The sequence below is a fragment of the Saccostrea echinata genome, unplaced genomic scaffold (assembly GCF_033153115.1).
Source record: "Saccostrea echinata isolate AGI-Se365-2 ecotype Australia unplaced genomic scaffold, CSIRO_AGI_Sech_v1 ptg000053l, whole genome shotgun sequence".
In the NCBI taxonomy this organism is placed as follows: Eukaryota; Metazoa; Mollusca; class Bivalvia; order Ostreida; family Ostreidae; genus Saccostrea; species Saccostrea echinata.
The window spans coordinates 1,292,544-1,312,846 of NW_026889802.1; the positions used below are offsets into that span (position 1 = coordinate 1,292,544).

Below are 20,303 nucleotides of genomic sequence, written 5' to 3' on the forward strand. Positions count from 1 at the left end.
ACAAAAAAGATGTCTATTATTATGTTTATGATCATGTAGAGAAAATTAATTACTCTAAGTTTTGGGCTGATGTAGTCAAATTGCACGGAATCATGGACATGTACAAAACGCAGAGGTTGAAGGGATCTAGGGGTCGGCGGGATAAAACAGAAGTCAGTTGCTGTATGAAGTATTTGATGTTTGGATTTAACGTATTGTTTTGGGTAAGACAACTGGACAATAGATCTAACATTGTGTTGTGATGTTCGCTGTCTTGCTCATTTGTTCTGTGTGAGTAATCAATGGGTATATCTACATTAAATAGTATTGATATTTTACTCAAGAGTTGTACCACAGATCCCTGATAACCCCCCCCTTTTTTATATTGATATTGATTCATGTATGCAGATTTTAATTTTACGTCTGTCTTCCTTTTTTTGTACTCTTTAGGAGAGACTGGCATTGTAATACTAGCTTGCAGCCTATCAAGGCTCAGGTCCTTTCAAGTAATAAATTTATATAAATATCTTTAAAATTAATGAGATCAATGGACACCAATTGAATATTTCAGATTTGTTTGCATTTTAGATGTTTCTTGAGAAAAACTTCTTCATTTCATTTAAATTTTGTTCAAAGAATCTCTGTGCCAGATCAAGTCTTTCTGAAATTTTGATGCTGATTCTATATGCTGAAATGTTCCCTTTTTGTATTCATAAACAAATTTCACAGACACCTGAAGTGTGGCATATAACCCATAGTTGCCAACTCACCCGATTTCGTCGGGTTACACCTGATTTTTTGACCCTTAACCCGATTATTTTTTATGACACGGCGGGTCATGCTTTTCACCCGATTTTTGCCGAACAACCCGAAAATCTCCCGATTTCCGGATTTGATTTGGTTCCTAAATTAGGTTGCACTTTAAACTTCCAGTTATAACCCAAGCTTGGATTTACGTAAACAATGCCGATGGCTATGTTCAGTAGGCCGTGTGTACCAGTAAATTATCAGTGCAGGTTTAAACAATTACCAGAGAGTTATTTTGACAAATCAAAGTTTGAAGTCAATTTAAAATGGCTTCCGATAGAACGAGCTGGTTATCAGGACCAGCAGGAACAAATTGAACAGAAAAAGAGAAACGATATTTATGTACATATCAAGGAATCTTGGAAAACAACTTTCATTAGATAAAATAAAGTGTTCCAAGATAGTGTAGGCATAACTGTACATTGAATAGCACTTGTTCATTAAATTCATTCAGGAGAGGAAAAATAACTTCAAAACCAAAATTTGAATACAAATTTAGCACAAATTTCAAATCAGCAATGCAGATTTTGAAAAAACTTTCCTTTAACTGTAAAAAAAAATGCACACTTAATTCAGGTCAATACTGAATAATGAAACCTTCAATGCTCTTTTTTAACATGTAAATTTAATCAATATGTATTAAATTTTTCTCATTGCAAGTTAAAGTCTCTTTTTAATAAAATAATTCTCATACACAAATCCTTATATAATATATATATATATATATATATATATATATATATATATATATATATATATATATATATATATATAAAATTATATATAAAGTTTAATCATGGTAAATGTGTCGTGAATGTCGTTACGCGTTATGACCAGATTTTTTACTTTCCAAATCTGGTCATGACCAGATTTTTACATGTTGGAGGTTGGCAAGTATGATATAACCCATTCTCTGCCCCCACCTTAATTACCAAAATTTAAGAAGTCTATGTATCCTTAATAATTTGTGATTTTCCCTTCAATTCCATCTATGTGTCAATCTACGTAATCTATATGTACTTTGTTTAATGCTTAGAATTTGGCCATATGCAGTGAAATGAAAAGTTTAATTTTACTATTAAGTACATGACCATATTTTAAATGTTAAACAAAGTACAAACCAATACGTTCTATTTCCACAATGGAAGAGTTATACTTCTTAGTGCGCTCTTTTGTGAAAAGGTCGGAAAATGTACAAATCTCGCGGGATTTCTGAGACAAACGTAACATTAACATGTAAACAATATGTTGAATGTCGAGAACAATTCCTAAGAAAATGCAAATGAAATATTTCATTGTTGTGAACTTTAAATACATCAAGAGTAGGAATGACAACGATATCAATTTATATCTACTGTTGATCGTATGTATCTATTTATCGTATGGTACATCTAAATACAATACACATGCCTCGGAAATGTCATATTTTTTTGTTAATGGATGATAAATTTAGGGTTCTCGCTCTCTTACATATGTCTTTTAGTTCTTCTATTCTTTAATTGGAATGACAAATACATTTAACATTTAAAATTGGATTGAGATTGGCATGTTTTGTATTATCTGCAACGCCATGCTGTCCCAGTCAGACAACCAAACGCACCTTTAATTTTGAAGAGTTCATTAATGGAAATGGAACGTATTGCACAAAATGACAGACAGATGGAATTGACAGGGGAAATAAACATTTTCAAGAAAATATAGTCTCATTATATTTTGGTAATTAGGTGGGTTGGGTAAGTCTACATTTCAGGTGCCTATGACAAATTTAACACATAGATTTGAATGAGAAAAATTTATTAGTCATACTCTAATATGTTTTAAGCTTAGGCCTGTTAACCTGAGTTGCTTATAACATTATTATTAATGTTCCATACTTTATTGATCATGATAAATTGAGTGTAATAATTAAAACTTTCCATTTTCCATTTCGAAAGTAAAAGAACATGGTGAAAACCTGATATAGCATGTTTTATATACAATTCCTCATTCTTTTTTCTCAATTCAAAAAAGTTCCTGTATTAGCTATTAATTTGTAGCCAGTAGGTTTACAGGTAAGTTCAGGTGAACCATCTACGTGACATATGTAGACAGAGATCCTTTACCAGGTGAGACGTAAAGAATTGCCAAGGAGACGGCATAACAAATGATTTTACTGTCAATAGCAAGAGATAAAGTAGAATATATATTTATAGAACATACAGAATTTCAAGGCAAGTGTTATTGACATAAATCTATTTTATTACTGTCACAGTCAAAGTAATTATGTTCCAATCTATTAAGTGTTATACTGTATGGTTGTTAAAAAAGCTTGTAGCCTAAAATAAAATAATGAGGTACGAACCGTAAAGTAATGTCAAATTTTCTCAAAGTATATTTCAAATATCTACTATGATAAAGAATAAAAATACTAAAGAGAAAAGAGAGTGATACATGCCTTATTTCTTAGGAAAAAAAAAAGCCAGTTAAACAACCTTTTTGCACTTGGAAAAAAGTCTGAAATGTTGATTTAAACTATTACTGCTTTAATAAAATCTTATAAATGTGACAATATGGATAAATACTCAAGGAAAGTATTACTACTTTTGTTCGGAAAAAATATCCTTGAAGTCTAAAGTATGGTTACCTTTATGCACTTGAAATTAAGTAAAACATGAACAAAGTATGTTTCTAAAATTCAGCTCAGGATTAATGCCATTTAAACAATTTTTATGCCCCTGTAATCGAAGATTTGGGGGCATATAGTTTTTGCCCTGTCTGTCCGTCCGTCTTGCTGTCTGTTTGTCCGCAAAAACTTTAACCTTGCTCATAACTTTTGACTGGTTGGAGCTATGACATGTGTATTCCTTGTGACAAGACCTTTCATTGGGTACCATCACATTTGACCTTTTGGCCTTGACCTTGGAGTTTGACCCACTTTTGCAAAATTTTATGAGACTTTAACCTTGGCCATAACTTTTAAACAGTTGGTGCTTGGGCTTTCATACTTAAATGTGTGGTCCTTGTGAGAAGATTTTTCTTTGGATACCAACACCTTTGACCCTTTGACCTTGGAGTTTGACCTACTTTTGAAAAAAGCTTTAACCTTGGCCATAAATTTTGACCAGTTGGTGCTATGGCTTTCATACTTCACATGTGTATTCCTTGTGACAAGACCTTCCTTTGGATATCAACAACTTTGATCTTTTGACCTTTACCTTGGAGATTCACCTACTTTAATTTTGAAAAATTTTAACCTTTCCCATAACTTTCGATTGATTGGAGCTATGACTTCATATTTCACATGTATATTCCTTGTGACAAGACCTTTCTTAACTACCAACATCATATTTGACCTTTTGACCTTGACCTTGGAGTTTGACCTACTTTTGCAAAATTTTATGAGACTTTAACCTTAGCCATAACTTTTGAACAATTAGTGCTTGGTTTCAAACTTAACATGTGTATTTATTGTGATAAGACCTTTCTTTGGATACCAACAACTTTGACCTTTTAACCTTGACCTTGGAGTTTGACATACTTTTAAAAAAACTTTAACCTTGGTCATAACTTTTGAACAGTTAGAGCTAGGGCTTTCATACTTCATATGTGTATGCCTTTTGAAAAAAAACCTTCCCTTGGATATCAACAACTTTAACCTTTTGACCTTGACCTTGGAGTTTTACCTACTTTAATTTTGAAAAACTTCAACCTTGGCCATAACTTTTTAACAGTTAGTGCTAGGGTTTTCATACTTCACATGTGTATTCCTTGTGAAAAGACCTTCCTTGGATACCAACATCTTTGACCCTTTGACTTTGACCCTTGAGTTTGACCTACTTTTGAAAAACTTTAACCTTGACCATAACTTTTAAACAGTTGGTGCTAGGGCTTTCATACTTTACAGGTGCATTCCTTGTGACAAGATCTTCCTTTGGATACCAACAACTTTGACCTTTTTGACCTTGACCTTGGAGTTAGACCTGCTTTGAAAAATTTTGAACCTTGGCCATAACATTTGAACGTTTGGTTCTAGGGCTTTCACATTTCATGAACATGTATATCACTTGTGACAAGACCTTCCCTTGGGCACCATTTACCTTGACTTTGATGTTTTACTTACTTTAAAAAAAACTTTTACATTCGCCATAACTTTTCAACAGTTGGTGCTAGGGCTTTCATATTTCACTAGTATATTCCTTGAGACAAGACCTTTCTTTGGGTACCAACATTTTTGATCTCTTGACCTGGAGTTTGACTTGCATTTGAGAAACTTTAACCTTCGCCATAAGCTGCCATATGGGGGCATCAGTGTTTCACAAACACATTTTGTTGCTTTTTAAAATATGAGTGCTATATTTTCTATTTTGTATATCTAGAACAAAAACATAGGGTCACATTTCATTTTTTTAAAGCTAGTGAGGTTGTATATAAATTTTACTGGAAAAAGGTGAATTTATATTTGAAGAGTTTTTAGCTCGCCTTTAATAGCAGTAAGCTCAAGTGAGCTTTTCTGATCATATTTTGTGCAGCATCCATCTGTCTGTCTGCCACAATGGGTGGTCAAAGTTGTACCTTGGAATATATCATATAAGAAAAGTCTTCAAAAATCTTCTTCTTAAGAACAGCTGAGCCATGATGAGTTATATTTATATGGAAGCATCCTCAGTAAGTGTAGGTTCAAATTTGTTCAATTCATGACTACTGGGGGTAGGGTGGGGCCACAATATGTGATCTAAGTTTTACATAGGAATATGAAGGGGGAAAAAATCTGCTGATAAAGAACAGCAGTGACCCAGGTGAGCGATGTGGCCCATTGGCCTCTTGAAAATGTAAGCTTCATTTTGTGCATTTAAGAAAACATTGAATGGTTTTATTTTTATGTCTCTATACTGTTTGTCCTATGTCTGAAAATATAATTTTGCATAACCATTTCTTAATGTGTTTAAAAGCCTCTACAAAATTAAAATAAGCGAGAAAAAGTAGTTTCCAAGAAAACTTTAAAAACCATTTGACCTTTTATCTTTTAATAATGTTATATTATTTGTAAATATGTGATATTTTATGAATATGATTTTGAAGATAAACATGAAACAAATATTTTGAAAGATATTCATCCCAACAATTTGAAAATTGCTTAGGAGTATATTTCCTTGAAGACTGTATGATTATTTTCTGCTAAATGTGCAGAAGGTTGTATTTTTTGCTTAATTATAAAACTAAGTAGTTATTTAGGATTAATATTTCCCTGCTCTAATAGTGATGACAGAAACTAAATGCACAATTAACAAAGTAACTGTTATATAAAAATAGTTTAAACCATATTTATTGAAAATTAATAGCATTGTTTACAAACATAAGTCTTTGCTTTGTTTGTTGTTTACTTATATTGCTGTAATTTTCTTTATTTTGTTTATATTTCTGTACTGTAGCTGGTTGGAGCAGGGATATGTGCAATAGGACTATGGGCGTGGACAGAGAAGGATATGTTCTCCAATATTGGACAGATCACCAGCGTGACCCTTGACCCCGCTCTGTTCTTTATTATCACTGGTGGAGTCATGTTCATCATTGGATTCTGTGGCTGTATTGGGGCCCTCAGGGAAAACACCTGTCTGCTTATGTTTGTAAGTGTATCGTAAATCACATGTAATGTAACATCATCAAAACGTGTGTCAGTTTTTATTTCCCTGTGCATCTTTTTAACTTTTATAACAGATGCATGTTCATGTTTTCATTACTTTCATGTTCTCATTAAAAGTTTTGACAATTTTATTTCAAATAATTTGAAATAATGTTCAATTGAGTTATCCATCAAAAAACACACAAAATGATACATATACACACGGTTAATTATTTATGCACAAGTTTATGTAGTAGTAAACTAAAGGTAGAATATGGTATTATTCCAAAATCTTGTAGAGCAATGTTGCTTGCTTTGAAATCCTCCTGTTTGCACCACAAACTTTTTTTAAGCCTTTTAAAATTTAATGCTGTGTATTGATTTTACCAGTAAACACAACTGGCAATGATATTCAAATACTTATATTGTATTTCCATTTAATTGATTTGTCAGAGTTCTTGTTAATTTACAGTGTTCAGCTACTGACTGGGTCAAATTTGAACATAAATATAACATAGATACATATATTTATTTTTCCCAAATAGTTCTCCCAATGCACAGGGGCTGGTAACATACTATGTTTGATTTTAAGTCACTATATAAACAAACCTTTCTGTACATATGGTGATCACGAAAAATCAAGCAAAATAGGTTACTGACCCCTGTGTCCCAATGCTGAATTCTATAGTGTATGAGTTTATCAAAAACTCTTACAAAAAAATCCACAGGTTGTGACAATGATTATGAGTAATAAATGTACATCATTAAGTTCAAGACTTACATATCATGTACCCCAGTGGTGCACTTAATTATATGTTGAATATTATACCAGGTAGTTGCCTTTATTGGTGCTAGTTTTAGTATGAAGTCAGTAATAACTGTAATTATATTTTCAGTTTTCTGTAGCAGTGGGGCTGATTTTTGCCATGGAACTACTGATAGGTATTCTGGCTTTTGCATACAAAGATTGGGTAAGTGAATCTGCTTATAAAGAAAATAAACTAGAATCTTATATTTTGTATGATATATCATTTTAATTTTTCATTAATCATCTTTTATTAAAGTTTAATTAATCATCTTAATTTTTCATTGAAATCACAGTTTAAAATACAATTTTTTGACTTGTTTACCTAAGAATTATGCCCCGATACACCTCATTTGACCAACCTATAGTTATAAAGCCTCAATAAAGGAATTTATTTCTCAAATTTGAGAAATCTGTAAGCTCCTTTCATTCACTATCTTGACTTTGATATAATTGTATCTTTGACCATAAGGGTATTCTTCTAACATGTCTAAAAACATTCAATGGTAAATTTTTTGATGTGCAAACAAAAGGGACAACATAAAGGGTTTGGAAAATTGTGATTTTTTGATGTGAAATATACTGATACATGAATATAAACTGTAGATGGCATTAAATAAAGGTACTGTATAAGCACAAATTTTCGTGAGGATGAAATTTCATTGATTTGTCATCTAAAACGGTTTTATGGGCATTAAATTTTGTTGTTTCAAAAGTAACCTTATTCAATATAAAGTCATATAAAATTTTTGTGTGGGATTTAATTTTGTTGCTAATTGTTAACAACGAAATAAATGAACTTAAATCCCCAACAAATATTTCTGCTTTAACAATAATTCTAGAAATGATTTTTTTTCTAACAAGTAAAAAAAATCAGCCTTGGTAAAGCAAGCTCACCAGCCATACTGATTAATGTCAGAGATTTTTTTTTTTTTAGAAATACATCTATAAATGTTTTTGTCTAATCTAATTAAGGCCCCGCTCTGCGGGCGCCCTATAGTGATCAATCTGTCCGTCCGAGATTTCTTGTCCAATTCCAAAGCATATCTTCTCTCTCCTTGGTCCAATCTGGCTCATACTTAACCCACAGAGTGTCTTTGGGTAAAGGGTGTGCATTGACCTTGAACCTTGTTTCTAGGTCTAAGGTTAAGGTCATAACAGAATTATATGAAAAACCCTTGTCCGGAGCATATCTTCTCTCCCCTTGGTCCAATGTGGCTCATACTTCACTCACAGAGTGCCACTGGTCAATGGATGTGCAGTGACCTTGAACGAAGTTTCTAGGTCAAGGAGGTCAAAAATATTTTCTCTCTCCTTGGCCCAATCTGGCTAATACTTCACCCACAGAGTGCCTTTGGGTAAAGGGTGCACAGTGACCTTGAACCATGTTTCTAGGTCTAAGGTTAAGGTCATAGCAGAGTTATATGAAAAATCCTTGTCCGGAGCATATCTTCTCTCCCTTTGGTCCAGTGTGGCTCATACTACACTCACAGAGTGCCACTGGTCAATGGATGTGCAGTGACCTCGAACGAAGTTTCTGGGTCAAGGTAAAAAATAGGTTACCTTACATTTTCATGTTTGTTGCTGAAAGCGGGGCCCTTTGAGATGGCCACCACACGGGTACGTTAAGGCAGTACACAGATCATATTTCGGCGAATTTAGACTTTTTTCGTAAAATGTAACACTAATAAATCGGAAAAGCCATAGATAAAACATTTACTATTATTATCCATTGTATAGACGTCACTGAGTCTGAGGCTAAAAGAAGCACTCCACTACGACGTCATCACGTGACGTCTATAAATAGAAAAATTACCTTAATGAAAAAGTGAAAAGTTTAACACTACTATGGGATAATTCATTTTTTTTTCGTGAAAATAATTATGTAAAAACATCACTGGATCATGAAAAGTGCTGCTAGAATCCTACTCTCCAAACACAGAAAAAATTATTCCAAGTTTCGTATGAAACCTTACCAAAATTTTTACATTTTATACATACGATCAAGGAATTGTCATCAATTTATGTTAACCACACGATTCTAGCAGCACTTTCCAAGTACTATAGAATACAAACTTTCGATACAAACAAAAATTATGTTTCACAGTATGCGGCGTTGTGTTGAACTTTTCCATCTTTGTTGTTATAGAGCGACAGAGGAAAGGCTGATCGGGATTTCAAAGCACTGTCTCTGTTCATTATAAGAAAACATGATAAGAATATATCAGCGTACCTGATTCTTAATCTTTAATTCCTTATGAATCACACATAACATTCAATGTATATGCTTTAAAACTCCCATTTCATATATTTGTTTACATGAATTCTCGTCACTTTCATTTTCACTCTATTTGATCAATAGTTATGAAGTCATGGGTTTGGTATTTAACCCCCGTGATAAATACTTAGCTATTTATACCACCCAAAAACGACAAGCTTTAGTTTATATTATGTTTTTGAATGATTCCATTCATTTCTTGGATCTGAAAGTAAACTTTAAATATAGATTTTAAGAAATCATTATTTCTAAAGATCACGTCATACAGCTTTCTATGACGTCATATTGTAAAGGCAAGTAGGATATCTCTGGGTGTAGCCTTAACATACCCGCGCATCTCAATGATATCTAGTTTTAAAAATTCTCAGGTTTATAGGTATAACAAGCTCACTAGCCATACATATTAATGTCAGGAAGTGGTTTTTAATTTTTGTTTGTTTGTTTTTTTTTTTTTGTTTTTTTTTTTTTTTTTGAGAACACTGGGACCTTAAACCTCTTTTCAAATATCTATTGCAGATTCACTTTGAAATTAGGTTTATGACCACTGTAGTGACTGTACTGTAATTTTATGACTGTGTTAACACATATAATTCTTTCTAATTTGTACAGTGTATGTGTCATGAAGATAGGAAAGTGAAGATGTATGATTCTTTTTACAGATAAAAAATCAGATAGAATCTCAGGTGAAGAATATGATAATCAACTACAGAGAAGATTTAGATTTACAGAACCTCATAGACTGGGTCCAGCAGGACTGGGTAAATATAGGATATCTCTCATAGAACATTTAGATTTACAGAACCTCATAGACTGGGTCCAGCAGGACTGGTTAAATATAGGATATCTCTCATAGAACATTTAGATTTACAGAACCTCATAGATTGGGTATAGCAGGACTGGGTAAATATAGGATATCTCATAGAACATTTAGATTTACAGAACCTCATAGATTGGGTATAGCAGGACTGTGGCTAAATATAGGATATCTCATAGAACATTTAGATTTACAGAACCTCATAGATTGAGTCCAGCAGGACTGGGTAAATATAAGATATCTCAGAATATTTAGATTTATAGAACCTCATAGACCGGGTCCAGCAGGACTGGGTAAATATAAGATATCTCATAGAATATTTAGATTTAGATTTACACAACCTAGACTGGGGACAACTGGACTGTGATAAATATAGGATATCTCATAGAACATTTAGATTTACAGAACCTCATAGACTGTGTATAGCAGGACTGGGTAAATATAGGATATCTCATAGAACATTTAGATTTAAAAATCTCATAGACTCGGTCCAACAGGACGAGGTAAATATAGGATTTCCATAGAACATTGAGATGTAGATTTACACAACCTCATAGACTAGGTTCAGCAGGACCGATTAAATATAGGATATATCATAGAACATTTAGATTTACAGAACCTCATAAACTGGGTCCAACAGGATGGGATAAATGTAGGATATCTCATAGAACATTTAGATTTACGGAACCTTATAGACTTGGTCCAGCAGGACTGGGTAAGTATAGGATATCTCATAGAACATTTAGATTTAGATTTACAAGACCTCATAGACTGGATACAAAAGGACTGTGGGTAAATATGGGATATCTCATAGAACATTTAGATTTACAGAACCTCATAGACTCGGTAAATATAGGATATCTCATAGAACATTTAGATTTACAGACCCTCATAGACTGGGTAAATATAGGATATCTCATAGAGCATTCATAACATTCACTATGAAACCAAATAAATGGATGGTTCAATTTTTCTAAGTTAATTTTTTTAGCAGACCAAAATATTATTTTTTTTATTTTTGCAATTCACATGAAGATATTGAACTTTTTTGTGTTATCCAAATCATATTTATTGTCCTGTATCTGAATATCTAAAAGTAGCCAATGCATAACATTTTCTTTCTTAGTTATGGTTATGGCTTGGGCATCGATTGCTCTCTTTGACCTTTCCATAATCACTTGTAAATGCATTACTTGAATTATCAGATTTATTCTCAAATTTTTCAGACTTTTGGTTGAAAATAAGTTTTAAAAAAAATAATAAATCTCTTAAATAAAAAAAAAATGTAAAAAGTGATACAATTGTATTATGCTAGAAAAATTATTCCTGTGAAGAAAAATTTCAGTGAGTGATGTGGATTTTCATTATTTACTGAACTTAAATACTATATGAGACCATATTCCTGATATCTTTCAGCTGAAATGTTGTGGGGTGAACAGCTACGCAGACTGGGAACTGAATCGTTATTTCAATTGTTCGTCCAAAGGCAGTATAGAGGCATGTGGTGTTCCGTTTTCATGTTGTAAACCAACCAACGTAAGTTATTATAATTGTCTAATGAATTGATATTTTTTGCAAGTTGAATTTGTCTGATCTAGATAATCTAGTAGATTTGCCTACATAGTAATGGTATTACATGTTTGTTGTGGATGTTGATTAAATGATGTATTAATTCTATGTTGTTGCCTTCTCAGGATGTAATAAAGAATCGACACTGTGGATTTGGGATGATCAGTGTAAGTATTACAGTTGAACTTCGGTATCTCGAACACAGATAACTCAAATATCATGGATATGTTGAAGTGGTTTGAAAGTCCCAAGCATTTTTTTTAAAAGTATTTTACACTCAATATCTCGAACCCTCGGATATATCAAAGTTTTTTTCGGTCCCACTGAGTTCAAGATAACGAGGTTAGACTGTACATATAATTGTAACAGTACCATTGAAGTCAAGTCTAAGAATACAGTTGTACCTTTACTATTGTACTAAAGATGATGGAAGTGATTGAACCTGAGCTAATCAAAGTCAAGATGTAGTACATATTTGTACATGTATGTACCTCTTCTCTCATAGTTAAGACTGAGGATAATTAAACCTGTACTGTTATTGTGAAGACCGAGGAGATAATTCTACCTGTAATATCCTAGTCAATACTTTAAGGAAAAAATTGTACCAGTGCTTATTTAAATTCTTAAACTATATTCATTCTAGTGTGGATCACATAGCTCAGTGGTCACAGGTGTCTGGACAGTAACCTTAAGGGTGCTGGTTCAAGCCCCACCATGAGCACTTGATATTGTGTGTTGTGTCCACCCAGCTGCAATTCCTACTGTTTTATACCTGGGGTTAAGCTACAATGGACTGGTGTCCAATCTTGGGGGAGTCAAAGACTCTCACTGGCTTACCACAGAAACCAGGTCATCTTCACTAGACGAGGGTTTCTTTTCCGCTATTCTCCTCACAAAAACCCTTGGTTTGTGAAGATGAATCCAGGTATAAGCATCAGCTGAGCTTCATTGCACAGAGAAGGGTTTACCATAACTTAATGTTTGTTCATGCATTTTTCTCTTTAACAATTTTTTTGAAATAATAGATTTAAGAGATTCTTTTGTTTATTAACCTTACAAGTGGTGTGTCCCTCTTGGAAAACCCACAGCTAGTTAGAACAGTCAGTACTTGAATCAGTCAGCCATGGAAAACTGGCTTGATATTACTATTCCAGTAGATATGTTTATCATATAAAACAAATACCGATATAATAAAGCATATCTGTGTTTTAGAATGCTGACAGGGAAACGAAGATTTACACAGAAGGTTGTATACCCTCAGGGGAGAAGTGGCTAGGAACCAACCTTATCCCCGTAGCAGCTGTCGCCGTGGGGATTGCTGTTGTACAGGTTAGACAACTCTGGTCAGATAAATGATCTTAGAAAGTTTCTGAGCAGAATTTACAGACTTGCAATTTTAGAGGACTTGAGAGTCAATATGAGCATTGTTATCAATAATCTTTTTTGACCTTGCAGATTTTAGGTATCTGTTTTGCATCCATTTTGAGATGTGATGTAAATGCCCAGAAGGCAAAGTGGGGATATGAAGACTGAAATTCAGCAGCTACAAACCTCTCTTCTGTCCTGTGTTATAAATCTGACTCTCTTATTTCTGTATAACTCCTTAATCTTTAAGCCATTTCAGTAATATGTCCTATTTAGATGCATGTACATGTATATAGGGATTTGCAGAAGTTTCCTGTGTGATTCATTCCATGTTTAACAGATCTTTTATTTTGTTGATATACACGTGTTTGTCTAAATAGGGAAAAAACATGTATAGAATATTATGTTTCAATAGCTGAAGCTTTCTCATAGTCCAATGTACATTAACCAAGCAATTTTGTATGATTATATACATATTTTCTATTGTTTACAAAACTACACAAATAGTTCAATGACATTTTAAAATATATACTTTTCTGCATTTTGTTCTGATTATTGACTTTTATTTCCACAATTTGATGCTTAAATTGTCTCAAAATTCCCACTTAAAGGTCTATTTTTGGCATATTATTTCATGCATATTCTTCGTAAATTGGTTGATACATGCATATCAAGTTTTCTTCTCTCTTATTTTCTTTTGATACTATTTTATACATTTACATAAATGCTTAATTGTTTACAAAATTTGTTGGTATTGGTACAGCTGTACTTACATGTGATTGGAAACTGATCACTCCCAGAGTTTGCTTTTGGAGTTCTAGTCAGTGCTTTGTTCCCTGTGTGTGTTTACATCTGTAATTTACAGCTGTTTTGTCTAGTGATTTTTCTGAGTTGGTTTATGTGATTTTAGCCTTTTCAGATGGTTGTGTATTCCCTTTTACATTCTTCTTACCTTAAAAAGACATATTTTGCTTTATTTACAACTTGGTTATTATTTTACATATACATATATAATTATATATATTGATAATTAGTTGTGAATTATATAATCATTAATTTTGTCACACAAGTTTTAAACATCAAAGAATGCCTATAACAGAAAGCTCTATATTCTTTGATAGAAGAACAAATTCCAATATCTACTGTGAAACTGTGCTTAATGCGTGTATAAGTATGGAAAGGGCTAATGTAGGGAAAACCTGTTTCTCAGTCCATTTTTGTTTTATTTCATAATTCATGCTTGTTCAAATCAATGCTTGTAAATGTAATTTGTTTTCTTTTTAATGCTTTATTTTTGAAGCCTTTTTTCATATCTATATGTACAAACAAATACGAAACAATTTACACCCACTCATCACTAACACACACACACACACAGTGCACTTTCTTTATAATAAAGAAGTGTACATAATTAGATATGGCAGTTAATCATGTAATTTATTTTAAAAAAAAAAAAAAAAGTCAAATTTGTACTTAGGCCATTCCAAGTTTTTTCTATGTTTAGCGCCCGCGTGCGCCTTGGTTTTTGACACTCCATACCAGAAAAAACAAACAGAATCAGGAGTCCTGAAATCAGTTATTCTGGTCAATTTTTTTTAATTCTGTCAATTTTTTATAAATATTTGTCTTCAATATGTCATATTAGGAATATTTTAAGCATTTAATACCTCAGTTTTGCTGAAGAATAGATCTTTCAACGAGGAAAATAGATTTATCAAATCTTTTGAACAACGTCATTTTTACGACTATAAAGTCTTTGTTTTATTTTTTGGTTTGTGTGTTTTTTGCGATTAGGTAGGTAGGTTTTTGAAAGATGGGTGGAGGCTAAACAGAGAAAAAACTTTGAATGGCCTTATTTGTAGTGCATGTCTGTGGAATCATTGGAATTCATGGGAGCAAACTTTCATAAGTTCTTCTGAAAGAACATCTTTTTATGTAAGATAAATCATGTACCTGTATTGTATATCAATATCCTCAAGGGTCATGTAAAATTAGTAAATTATGCTAAAATCCAGGAAAATTAAACCCCATGAAATTTAATGGTTTCACATTGTTATTTTTGGAGGGTTAAGGTTTAGAATGGTTGTATTAATTTTTGGGGACATTAGAACTGTGTTTAGTCAGGTTGTAATCCGTCCTCCAGGTCATAAGTTTTAAGATTGGTCATGCATTTTTATGCATCATTTTCATTAGGTGCATGTCATTAATAGTGTATTCCTAATAATTCATATGTTGTGTAAAGCCCCCGCCCCACCCCTCCCCTTTGTTTATGATAAGAAATACTTGGTTGAATTTTGCAACAAACTAGTTGACTATGCTTGATATTTAGAAGATCAGAAAACTTCAGTAATTTACCCTCCCAAACAGTAATGTGTTATTAATGAACATTGCAGCATACAAATAAAGAAGTGTATCATGTTTGTGGTTTAAAATGCTAGAAGCAAAAAGCTAAAACAGGTACAGTTGATTAGTATGATTACATTTAATTATATTTTAAGAAATTTTATTGTTGTTAACAATTTTTTGTAGAATGTTTCAGATATCTTTTTATGTACTTGTATATGTATGTAACTCTTGCGAAAAATAATTCTATTCTAAATAAAATAAATTGGCAAAAAATTACCAGAGTTTTGTAAAAAATCACAGAGAAATAAATAGTCTATTTTATTTTGTATAGGTGTGTTATAGTTTTATTTGGTTATAAGTACCGGTAATGTAGTGGACTTTGATAAGTGGAACTCCTGTATGGAATCCACTACAGATTTTTGGGTACCCTACCATTGTTGTAGTGGTATGAACATTTTATTTGAAAGAAGTGTACTTTCCAGTGTTGGTTGTTTTGTGTAGCCCAACGACATGTACAAATTACAATGCCAGCAATTCAATGTAGTTTTATTCAGTGCAGAGGGAAAAAAAGGCAAATTTATGACAAATAATTAGAGATTGGGGGGGGATACAGCAACTTGGCCTATCCTCAAAATTTTGCCAAAACAATGTTCTGACATATGAAATTTAATCAGGTACATAGCATTATTTGGATTGGAGGGGGGGGGGGGTCCGAACTTCCCTGGAATTTGCGGAGTTATTAATTGTACATGATAAAAGAACTAAAAAATGACCTCGGACACCACCTAGGAAACGTGGACCCCTCTTTAGTTGGTAGAGAGTCATACTTACGAAGTTTAAGAAGTGAAGGAAAGCCTACCCCCCTTTCCGACGAAATAGGTTTTTCACGTTTGGGAAAGGGTTTTTTCTTTGTCAACAAACTTCTGGGTTGTATTTTTTGGAGTTGGGATGCCCCCCCCCCCTCCCCCTGTAAAAAAATTCCTGGATCTACATCTGGGTAATTGTCTAAACTCAAAAAAAATCCACACATTTCGGGGGCGGGGGCATTTAAAACCATAGTGTAACAAAAAAAGGGGAGCGGTTTTTCAATGACAATGTCCATATAGCAATTTAACAGCAAAAGTCTATACTTGGAAAAAAGGGGACAGCCCCTCCGATACTACATGTACGTGCCTACAAATAACAGACAGGATATTGTTCCTCAAATTAGCAGTAATTGCAACAATATAAACATTGGCCTCCCAGCACGGGAGACTATCAAAGTTATCTGAAGAATAAAGCGCCCTATGGTTTTTATGGTGGTATGGGATAGTGGATACCAAACGAAATATACCAGGTATATATATATATCCCCGAAATTCATAATTATAAAGTTTCACTTTGGAAAAACTTCGCAAAGACTTTGTTATAGTTTGAACAGTCTAGTCTTTCGTTTTTCATTGTTATGAATAATCAAAAGAAAATGGGGTCTTATGCAAATGTGTAGGTTTTATAGCAAAAGTTTGGCGTTTATTCGCGAAAGTTACGCGTTATAACGCGATTTTTTTTTTTACCTACGAAAATGGTTGTCCGCATGGTGCAGTGGTTGTCTGCTCTAGAATCGCGGAGTAAGGAACTGGGGCCCGTTTTACAAAATAACTTACGAGTAAGACCAAAATTTAATTGTGCTTATTTCTTTCTAATTTACATTGATTTTGAAAATGGTTTTAAAAAGAATTTAACAATTAAGATATTTTAATGCTAGGAATTTCAAACAGCATGATTAATCTTGCAAAATTTTACAATCAACTATAAAGTTTTTGATCTTAGTTCTAAGTTCTTTTGTAAAACGGGACCTTAATCCTTAATTACGTCGCGGGTTCGAATCCACTGTAGGACGTGGAGACCGGTCCAGTGGATGAGACCGTATTTAAACCGAGGTCTGATGTCGCAGAGGTCCCGTGTCGCAGTAGGCATGGTAGGTGTTGGCACGAAAAAGAATAGATCCCTCACGGAGTCACGCTCAATGGCCCTAAGTGCCGAATGTAGGTATACATTTGCAGCCCGGCCTCCACCGGCAAGCGGTGGCCTCTCGGCCATCTGAGTGAAAAATCATCGAGAGGGACGTACATTAAACGACAAACAAACAAATAAACAAACAGACTTACAAAATGAGCTCAATGGACTTTCGTATTTAAGAAATTAAAGAATATAAATTTAAAAAATAAATTTAATCAACAATTATCCTGTCATTTTTCTCATTTTATTTCCAACTAGATTTGCTTGAAATTGCAATAATTTTCTGCATAATATCATTACTTATATGTTACTATAGCATTTCACATGGAAATATAATAAAAGCGTGCTCAGAAACTTTTATCTTGAAATTATTGAAACTACGAATTTCGGGACGCGTTTGATTGACACATCCTTGCACTTTCACAAAGTAAACTTTATCCTTAATACTTGAGAGAAGTAGAAATTTTGTTTTGTATTAATGAAAAATATTAAAACTATAATCCAGAAAATTCAGAGTAGAAACGTGTGAAAGCAAAACCTACTCGCCAGTATAGTCAGTCCGTGGTCAGTGATGTGTGCAGAGTTTAACAAATGAAACGTAAACATTAACAAAAACCAATAGTCCCCTCCGGTTTCACCGGTAGGGGACTAACAAGCATTCTTAGAGTATTGCATTAGCAATACTAGTCCCCTACCGGCAAGTGTAATCTGGTTCCCGTTAAGAATTTCCGTAAAAAATCAATGAAGCAGAACGAAATGCAAAACTTGATCTATATATATGGCACGCCAATTTCACAAAAATTAGCGAAACTTAGTTTCACAGTTGATAAACTAGGTTTATCGACTGTAAACTATAGTTTACAAACCGTGAACTATATAGTTAACGATTCGTTAACTATAGTTTTCATCTGTAAAACTATATTTAACGGTTGTTAACTATAGTTTACGAATGCTAATCTAAGTTTATCTGTCTGTAATTAAACGTTAACAATAGATTTTGTTGATAAACATAGATTCACATCTGTAAACTATAATTTACAATCGTGAACTATGGTTAAGAGTTGTTAATCATAGTTTCACAAATCGTGAAACTATATTTATCAGATAAACTATGTTTTACATTCGTTAACCATAGATTTCTGTTGTAAACTATAGTTAACTGTCATTTATACTCACAAACTATATTTAACAGACGTAAACTATACTTATCGATCGTAAACTATAGTTTTGAGAGCTAAACTATGATTCACATTTGCCAATCATAGTTTATCGTAATAAACTATAATTCACACTCGTAAACTATAGTTAAGAGTTGTTAAATATAGTTTATGAATCTAAACACCTGTTAACTGTTAACGATAGTTTTCAGTTCGAAATTTCGCGGCACCAATCGCGAGAAGCAATAATGGGGTATATATGTCTCTGGTTTTATCAGTGCGGAGAATATTAAGGACACGTGTTGGGCATTATCTAAAGCAAAGACCGAGTTATATATAATCAATATTACTTTCTCTATTTAAAAAGGATTAATTGTATTTGTTTTAAAATGTCGTGTATATATACATTTCCTATGGGGAAATTTTTAGAAATATGATAATTTTTTTTAAATTTTTTAAAAGACAGAATACTACGAGATTTTTGCTCAAGCAGAGGAGGGTGAAGCGCGTTTTACAATGTGCCAAGCATTTTCCCGCCACATCTCATCACCAAAACAAAGAAACTGAAAGAGAGGAAATGCAGTGGCGGATATAGATAGGGTTGTGGGGGTTTCAACGTCCTCCTTTGAATTTAAGAGAGAGAGAATGAGAGAGAAGTCCCATATATTTGTTGTGTTTGTTCCGTGAAAGGCCACTTTTATTTATGTATGAAGAAAATTCGGTTGTTGAAAAATAAATTCCGCGCCTGCAATGTTACATGTACTGTGTTATGTCTTTATTTACAGATGAATATAAGATATACATGTATTTTATTAATGACAGATCACGCATTTCGGTCTCTATTTTTCTCTTTTAAATAAAAAAAATAAAATTTTAATCAATAATTTTCCAGTCATTTTTCTTTTTATTTCCAACTAGATTTGTATGGCACGCCGATTGCTTCAAAATTATTTTCTGCACAACGATTACGATTTTATACACGAGCTTGATGAAAAATACACGAGTAAAATAAAAATGCACGTATCGGTAAAAATTGCACATAGTTTGAAAGATTTTAACACAAACATAACGAAAAATACACGAATCCGAAATGTTTTACACAATTAATGGGTATAAAATGCACAAACGTAAAATCAAAAACTGCACGAGCAGAGGAAACTAAAAATTACACAAACAATTTTACTGCGCATACAGCTGCGCATATCATTAGTATGCACATAGAGTATTCATTGTGTTCTTGGTTTTCTGTACTCTTTATCTCTTCTTGAATGTTGGATGTAATCGAGAGAAAATGGCGTTGACGATGATATGCATGTTTGTTTGCTTCTCTATTTCTTTGCAAAAACTCGATCCGATTTCTAGCTAATGCCAATCAAACGAATGAAGTGTTTTCTTGTGAACTGTGTGAAAAAAATTAAAAGTTGTTCGGAGATATTATATTTTTCTTATATTGACCGAGATCCTAGCCAAAATATGGAGGTATTATATGATGCCGGACATAAATTGTGACAAGAAAGAAATCGCGTGTTTGTGTTATAATGCGGGGGAAAAAGTACCATTGCATATGATGGACTCGACTCTGAACT

The 20,303-nt window shown here is 33.1% G+C and overlaps 1 protein-coding gene across 1 annotated transcript; it reads left to right on the forward strand.

The window, feature by feature from the left end:
• Positions 1-14,953, forward strand: LOC133204476 (tetraspanin-5-like). Its single transcript, XM_061340216.1, has 8 exons — positions 1-203; positions 6,195-6,389; positions 7,282-7,356; positions 10,128-10,226; positions 11,699-11,818; positions 11,977-12,018; positions 13,064-13,180; positions 13,307-14,953. The coding sequence occupies exons 1-8, from the start codon at positions 93-95 to the stop codon at positions 13,382-13,384; spliced, it is 837 nt and encodes a 278-aa protein (XP_061196200.1). The 5' UTR covers positions 1-92; the 3' UTR covers positions 13,385-14,953.
• The last annotated feature ends 5,350 nt before the right edge of the window (positions 14,954-20,303 follow it).

Bases quoted from the DNA above. Each gene is read 5' to 3' on its own strand.
- LOC133204476 (XM_061340216.1), top strand. From the start codon at position 93: ATGGACATGTACAAAACGCAGAGGTTGAAGGGATCTAGGGGTCGGCGG. The intron at 10,227-11,698 runs GTAAATATAGGA...GATATCTTTCAG, and splicing joins ACTGGGTCCAGCAGGACTGG to CTGAAATGTTGTGGGGTGAA. The intron at 12,019-13,063 runs GTAAGTATTACA...TCTGTGTTTTAG, and splicing joins GTGGATTTGGGATGATCAGT to AATGCTGACAGGGAAACGAA.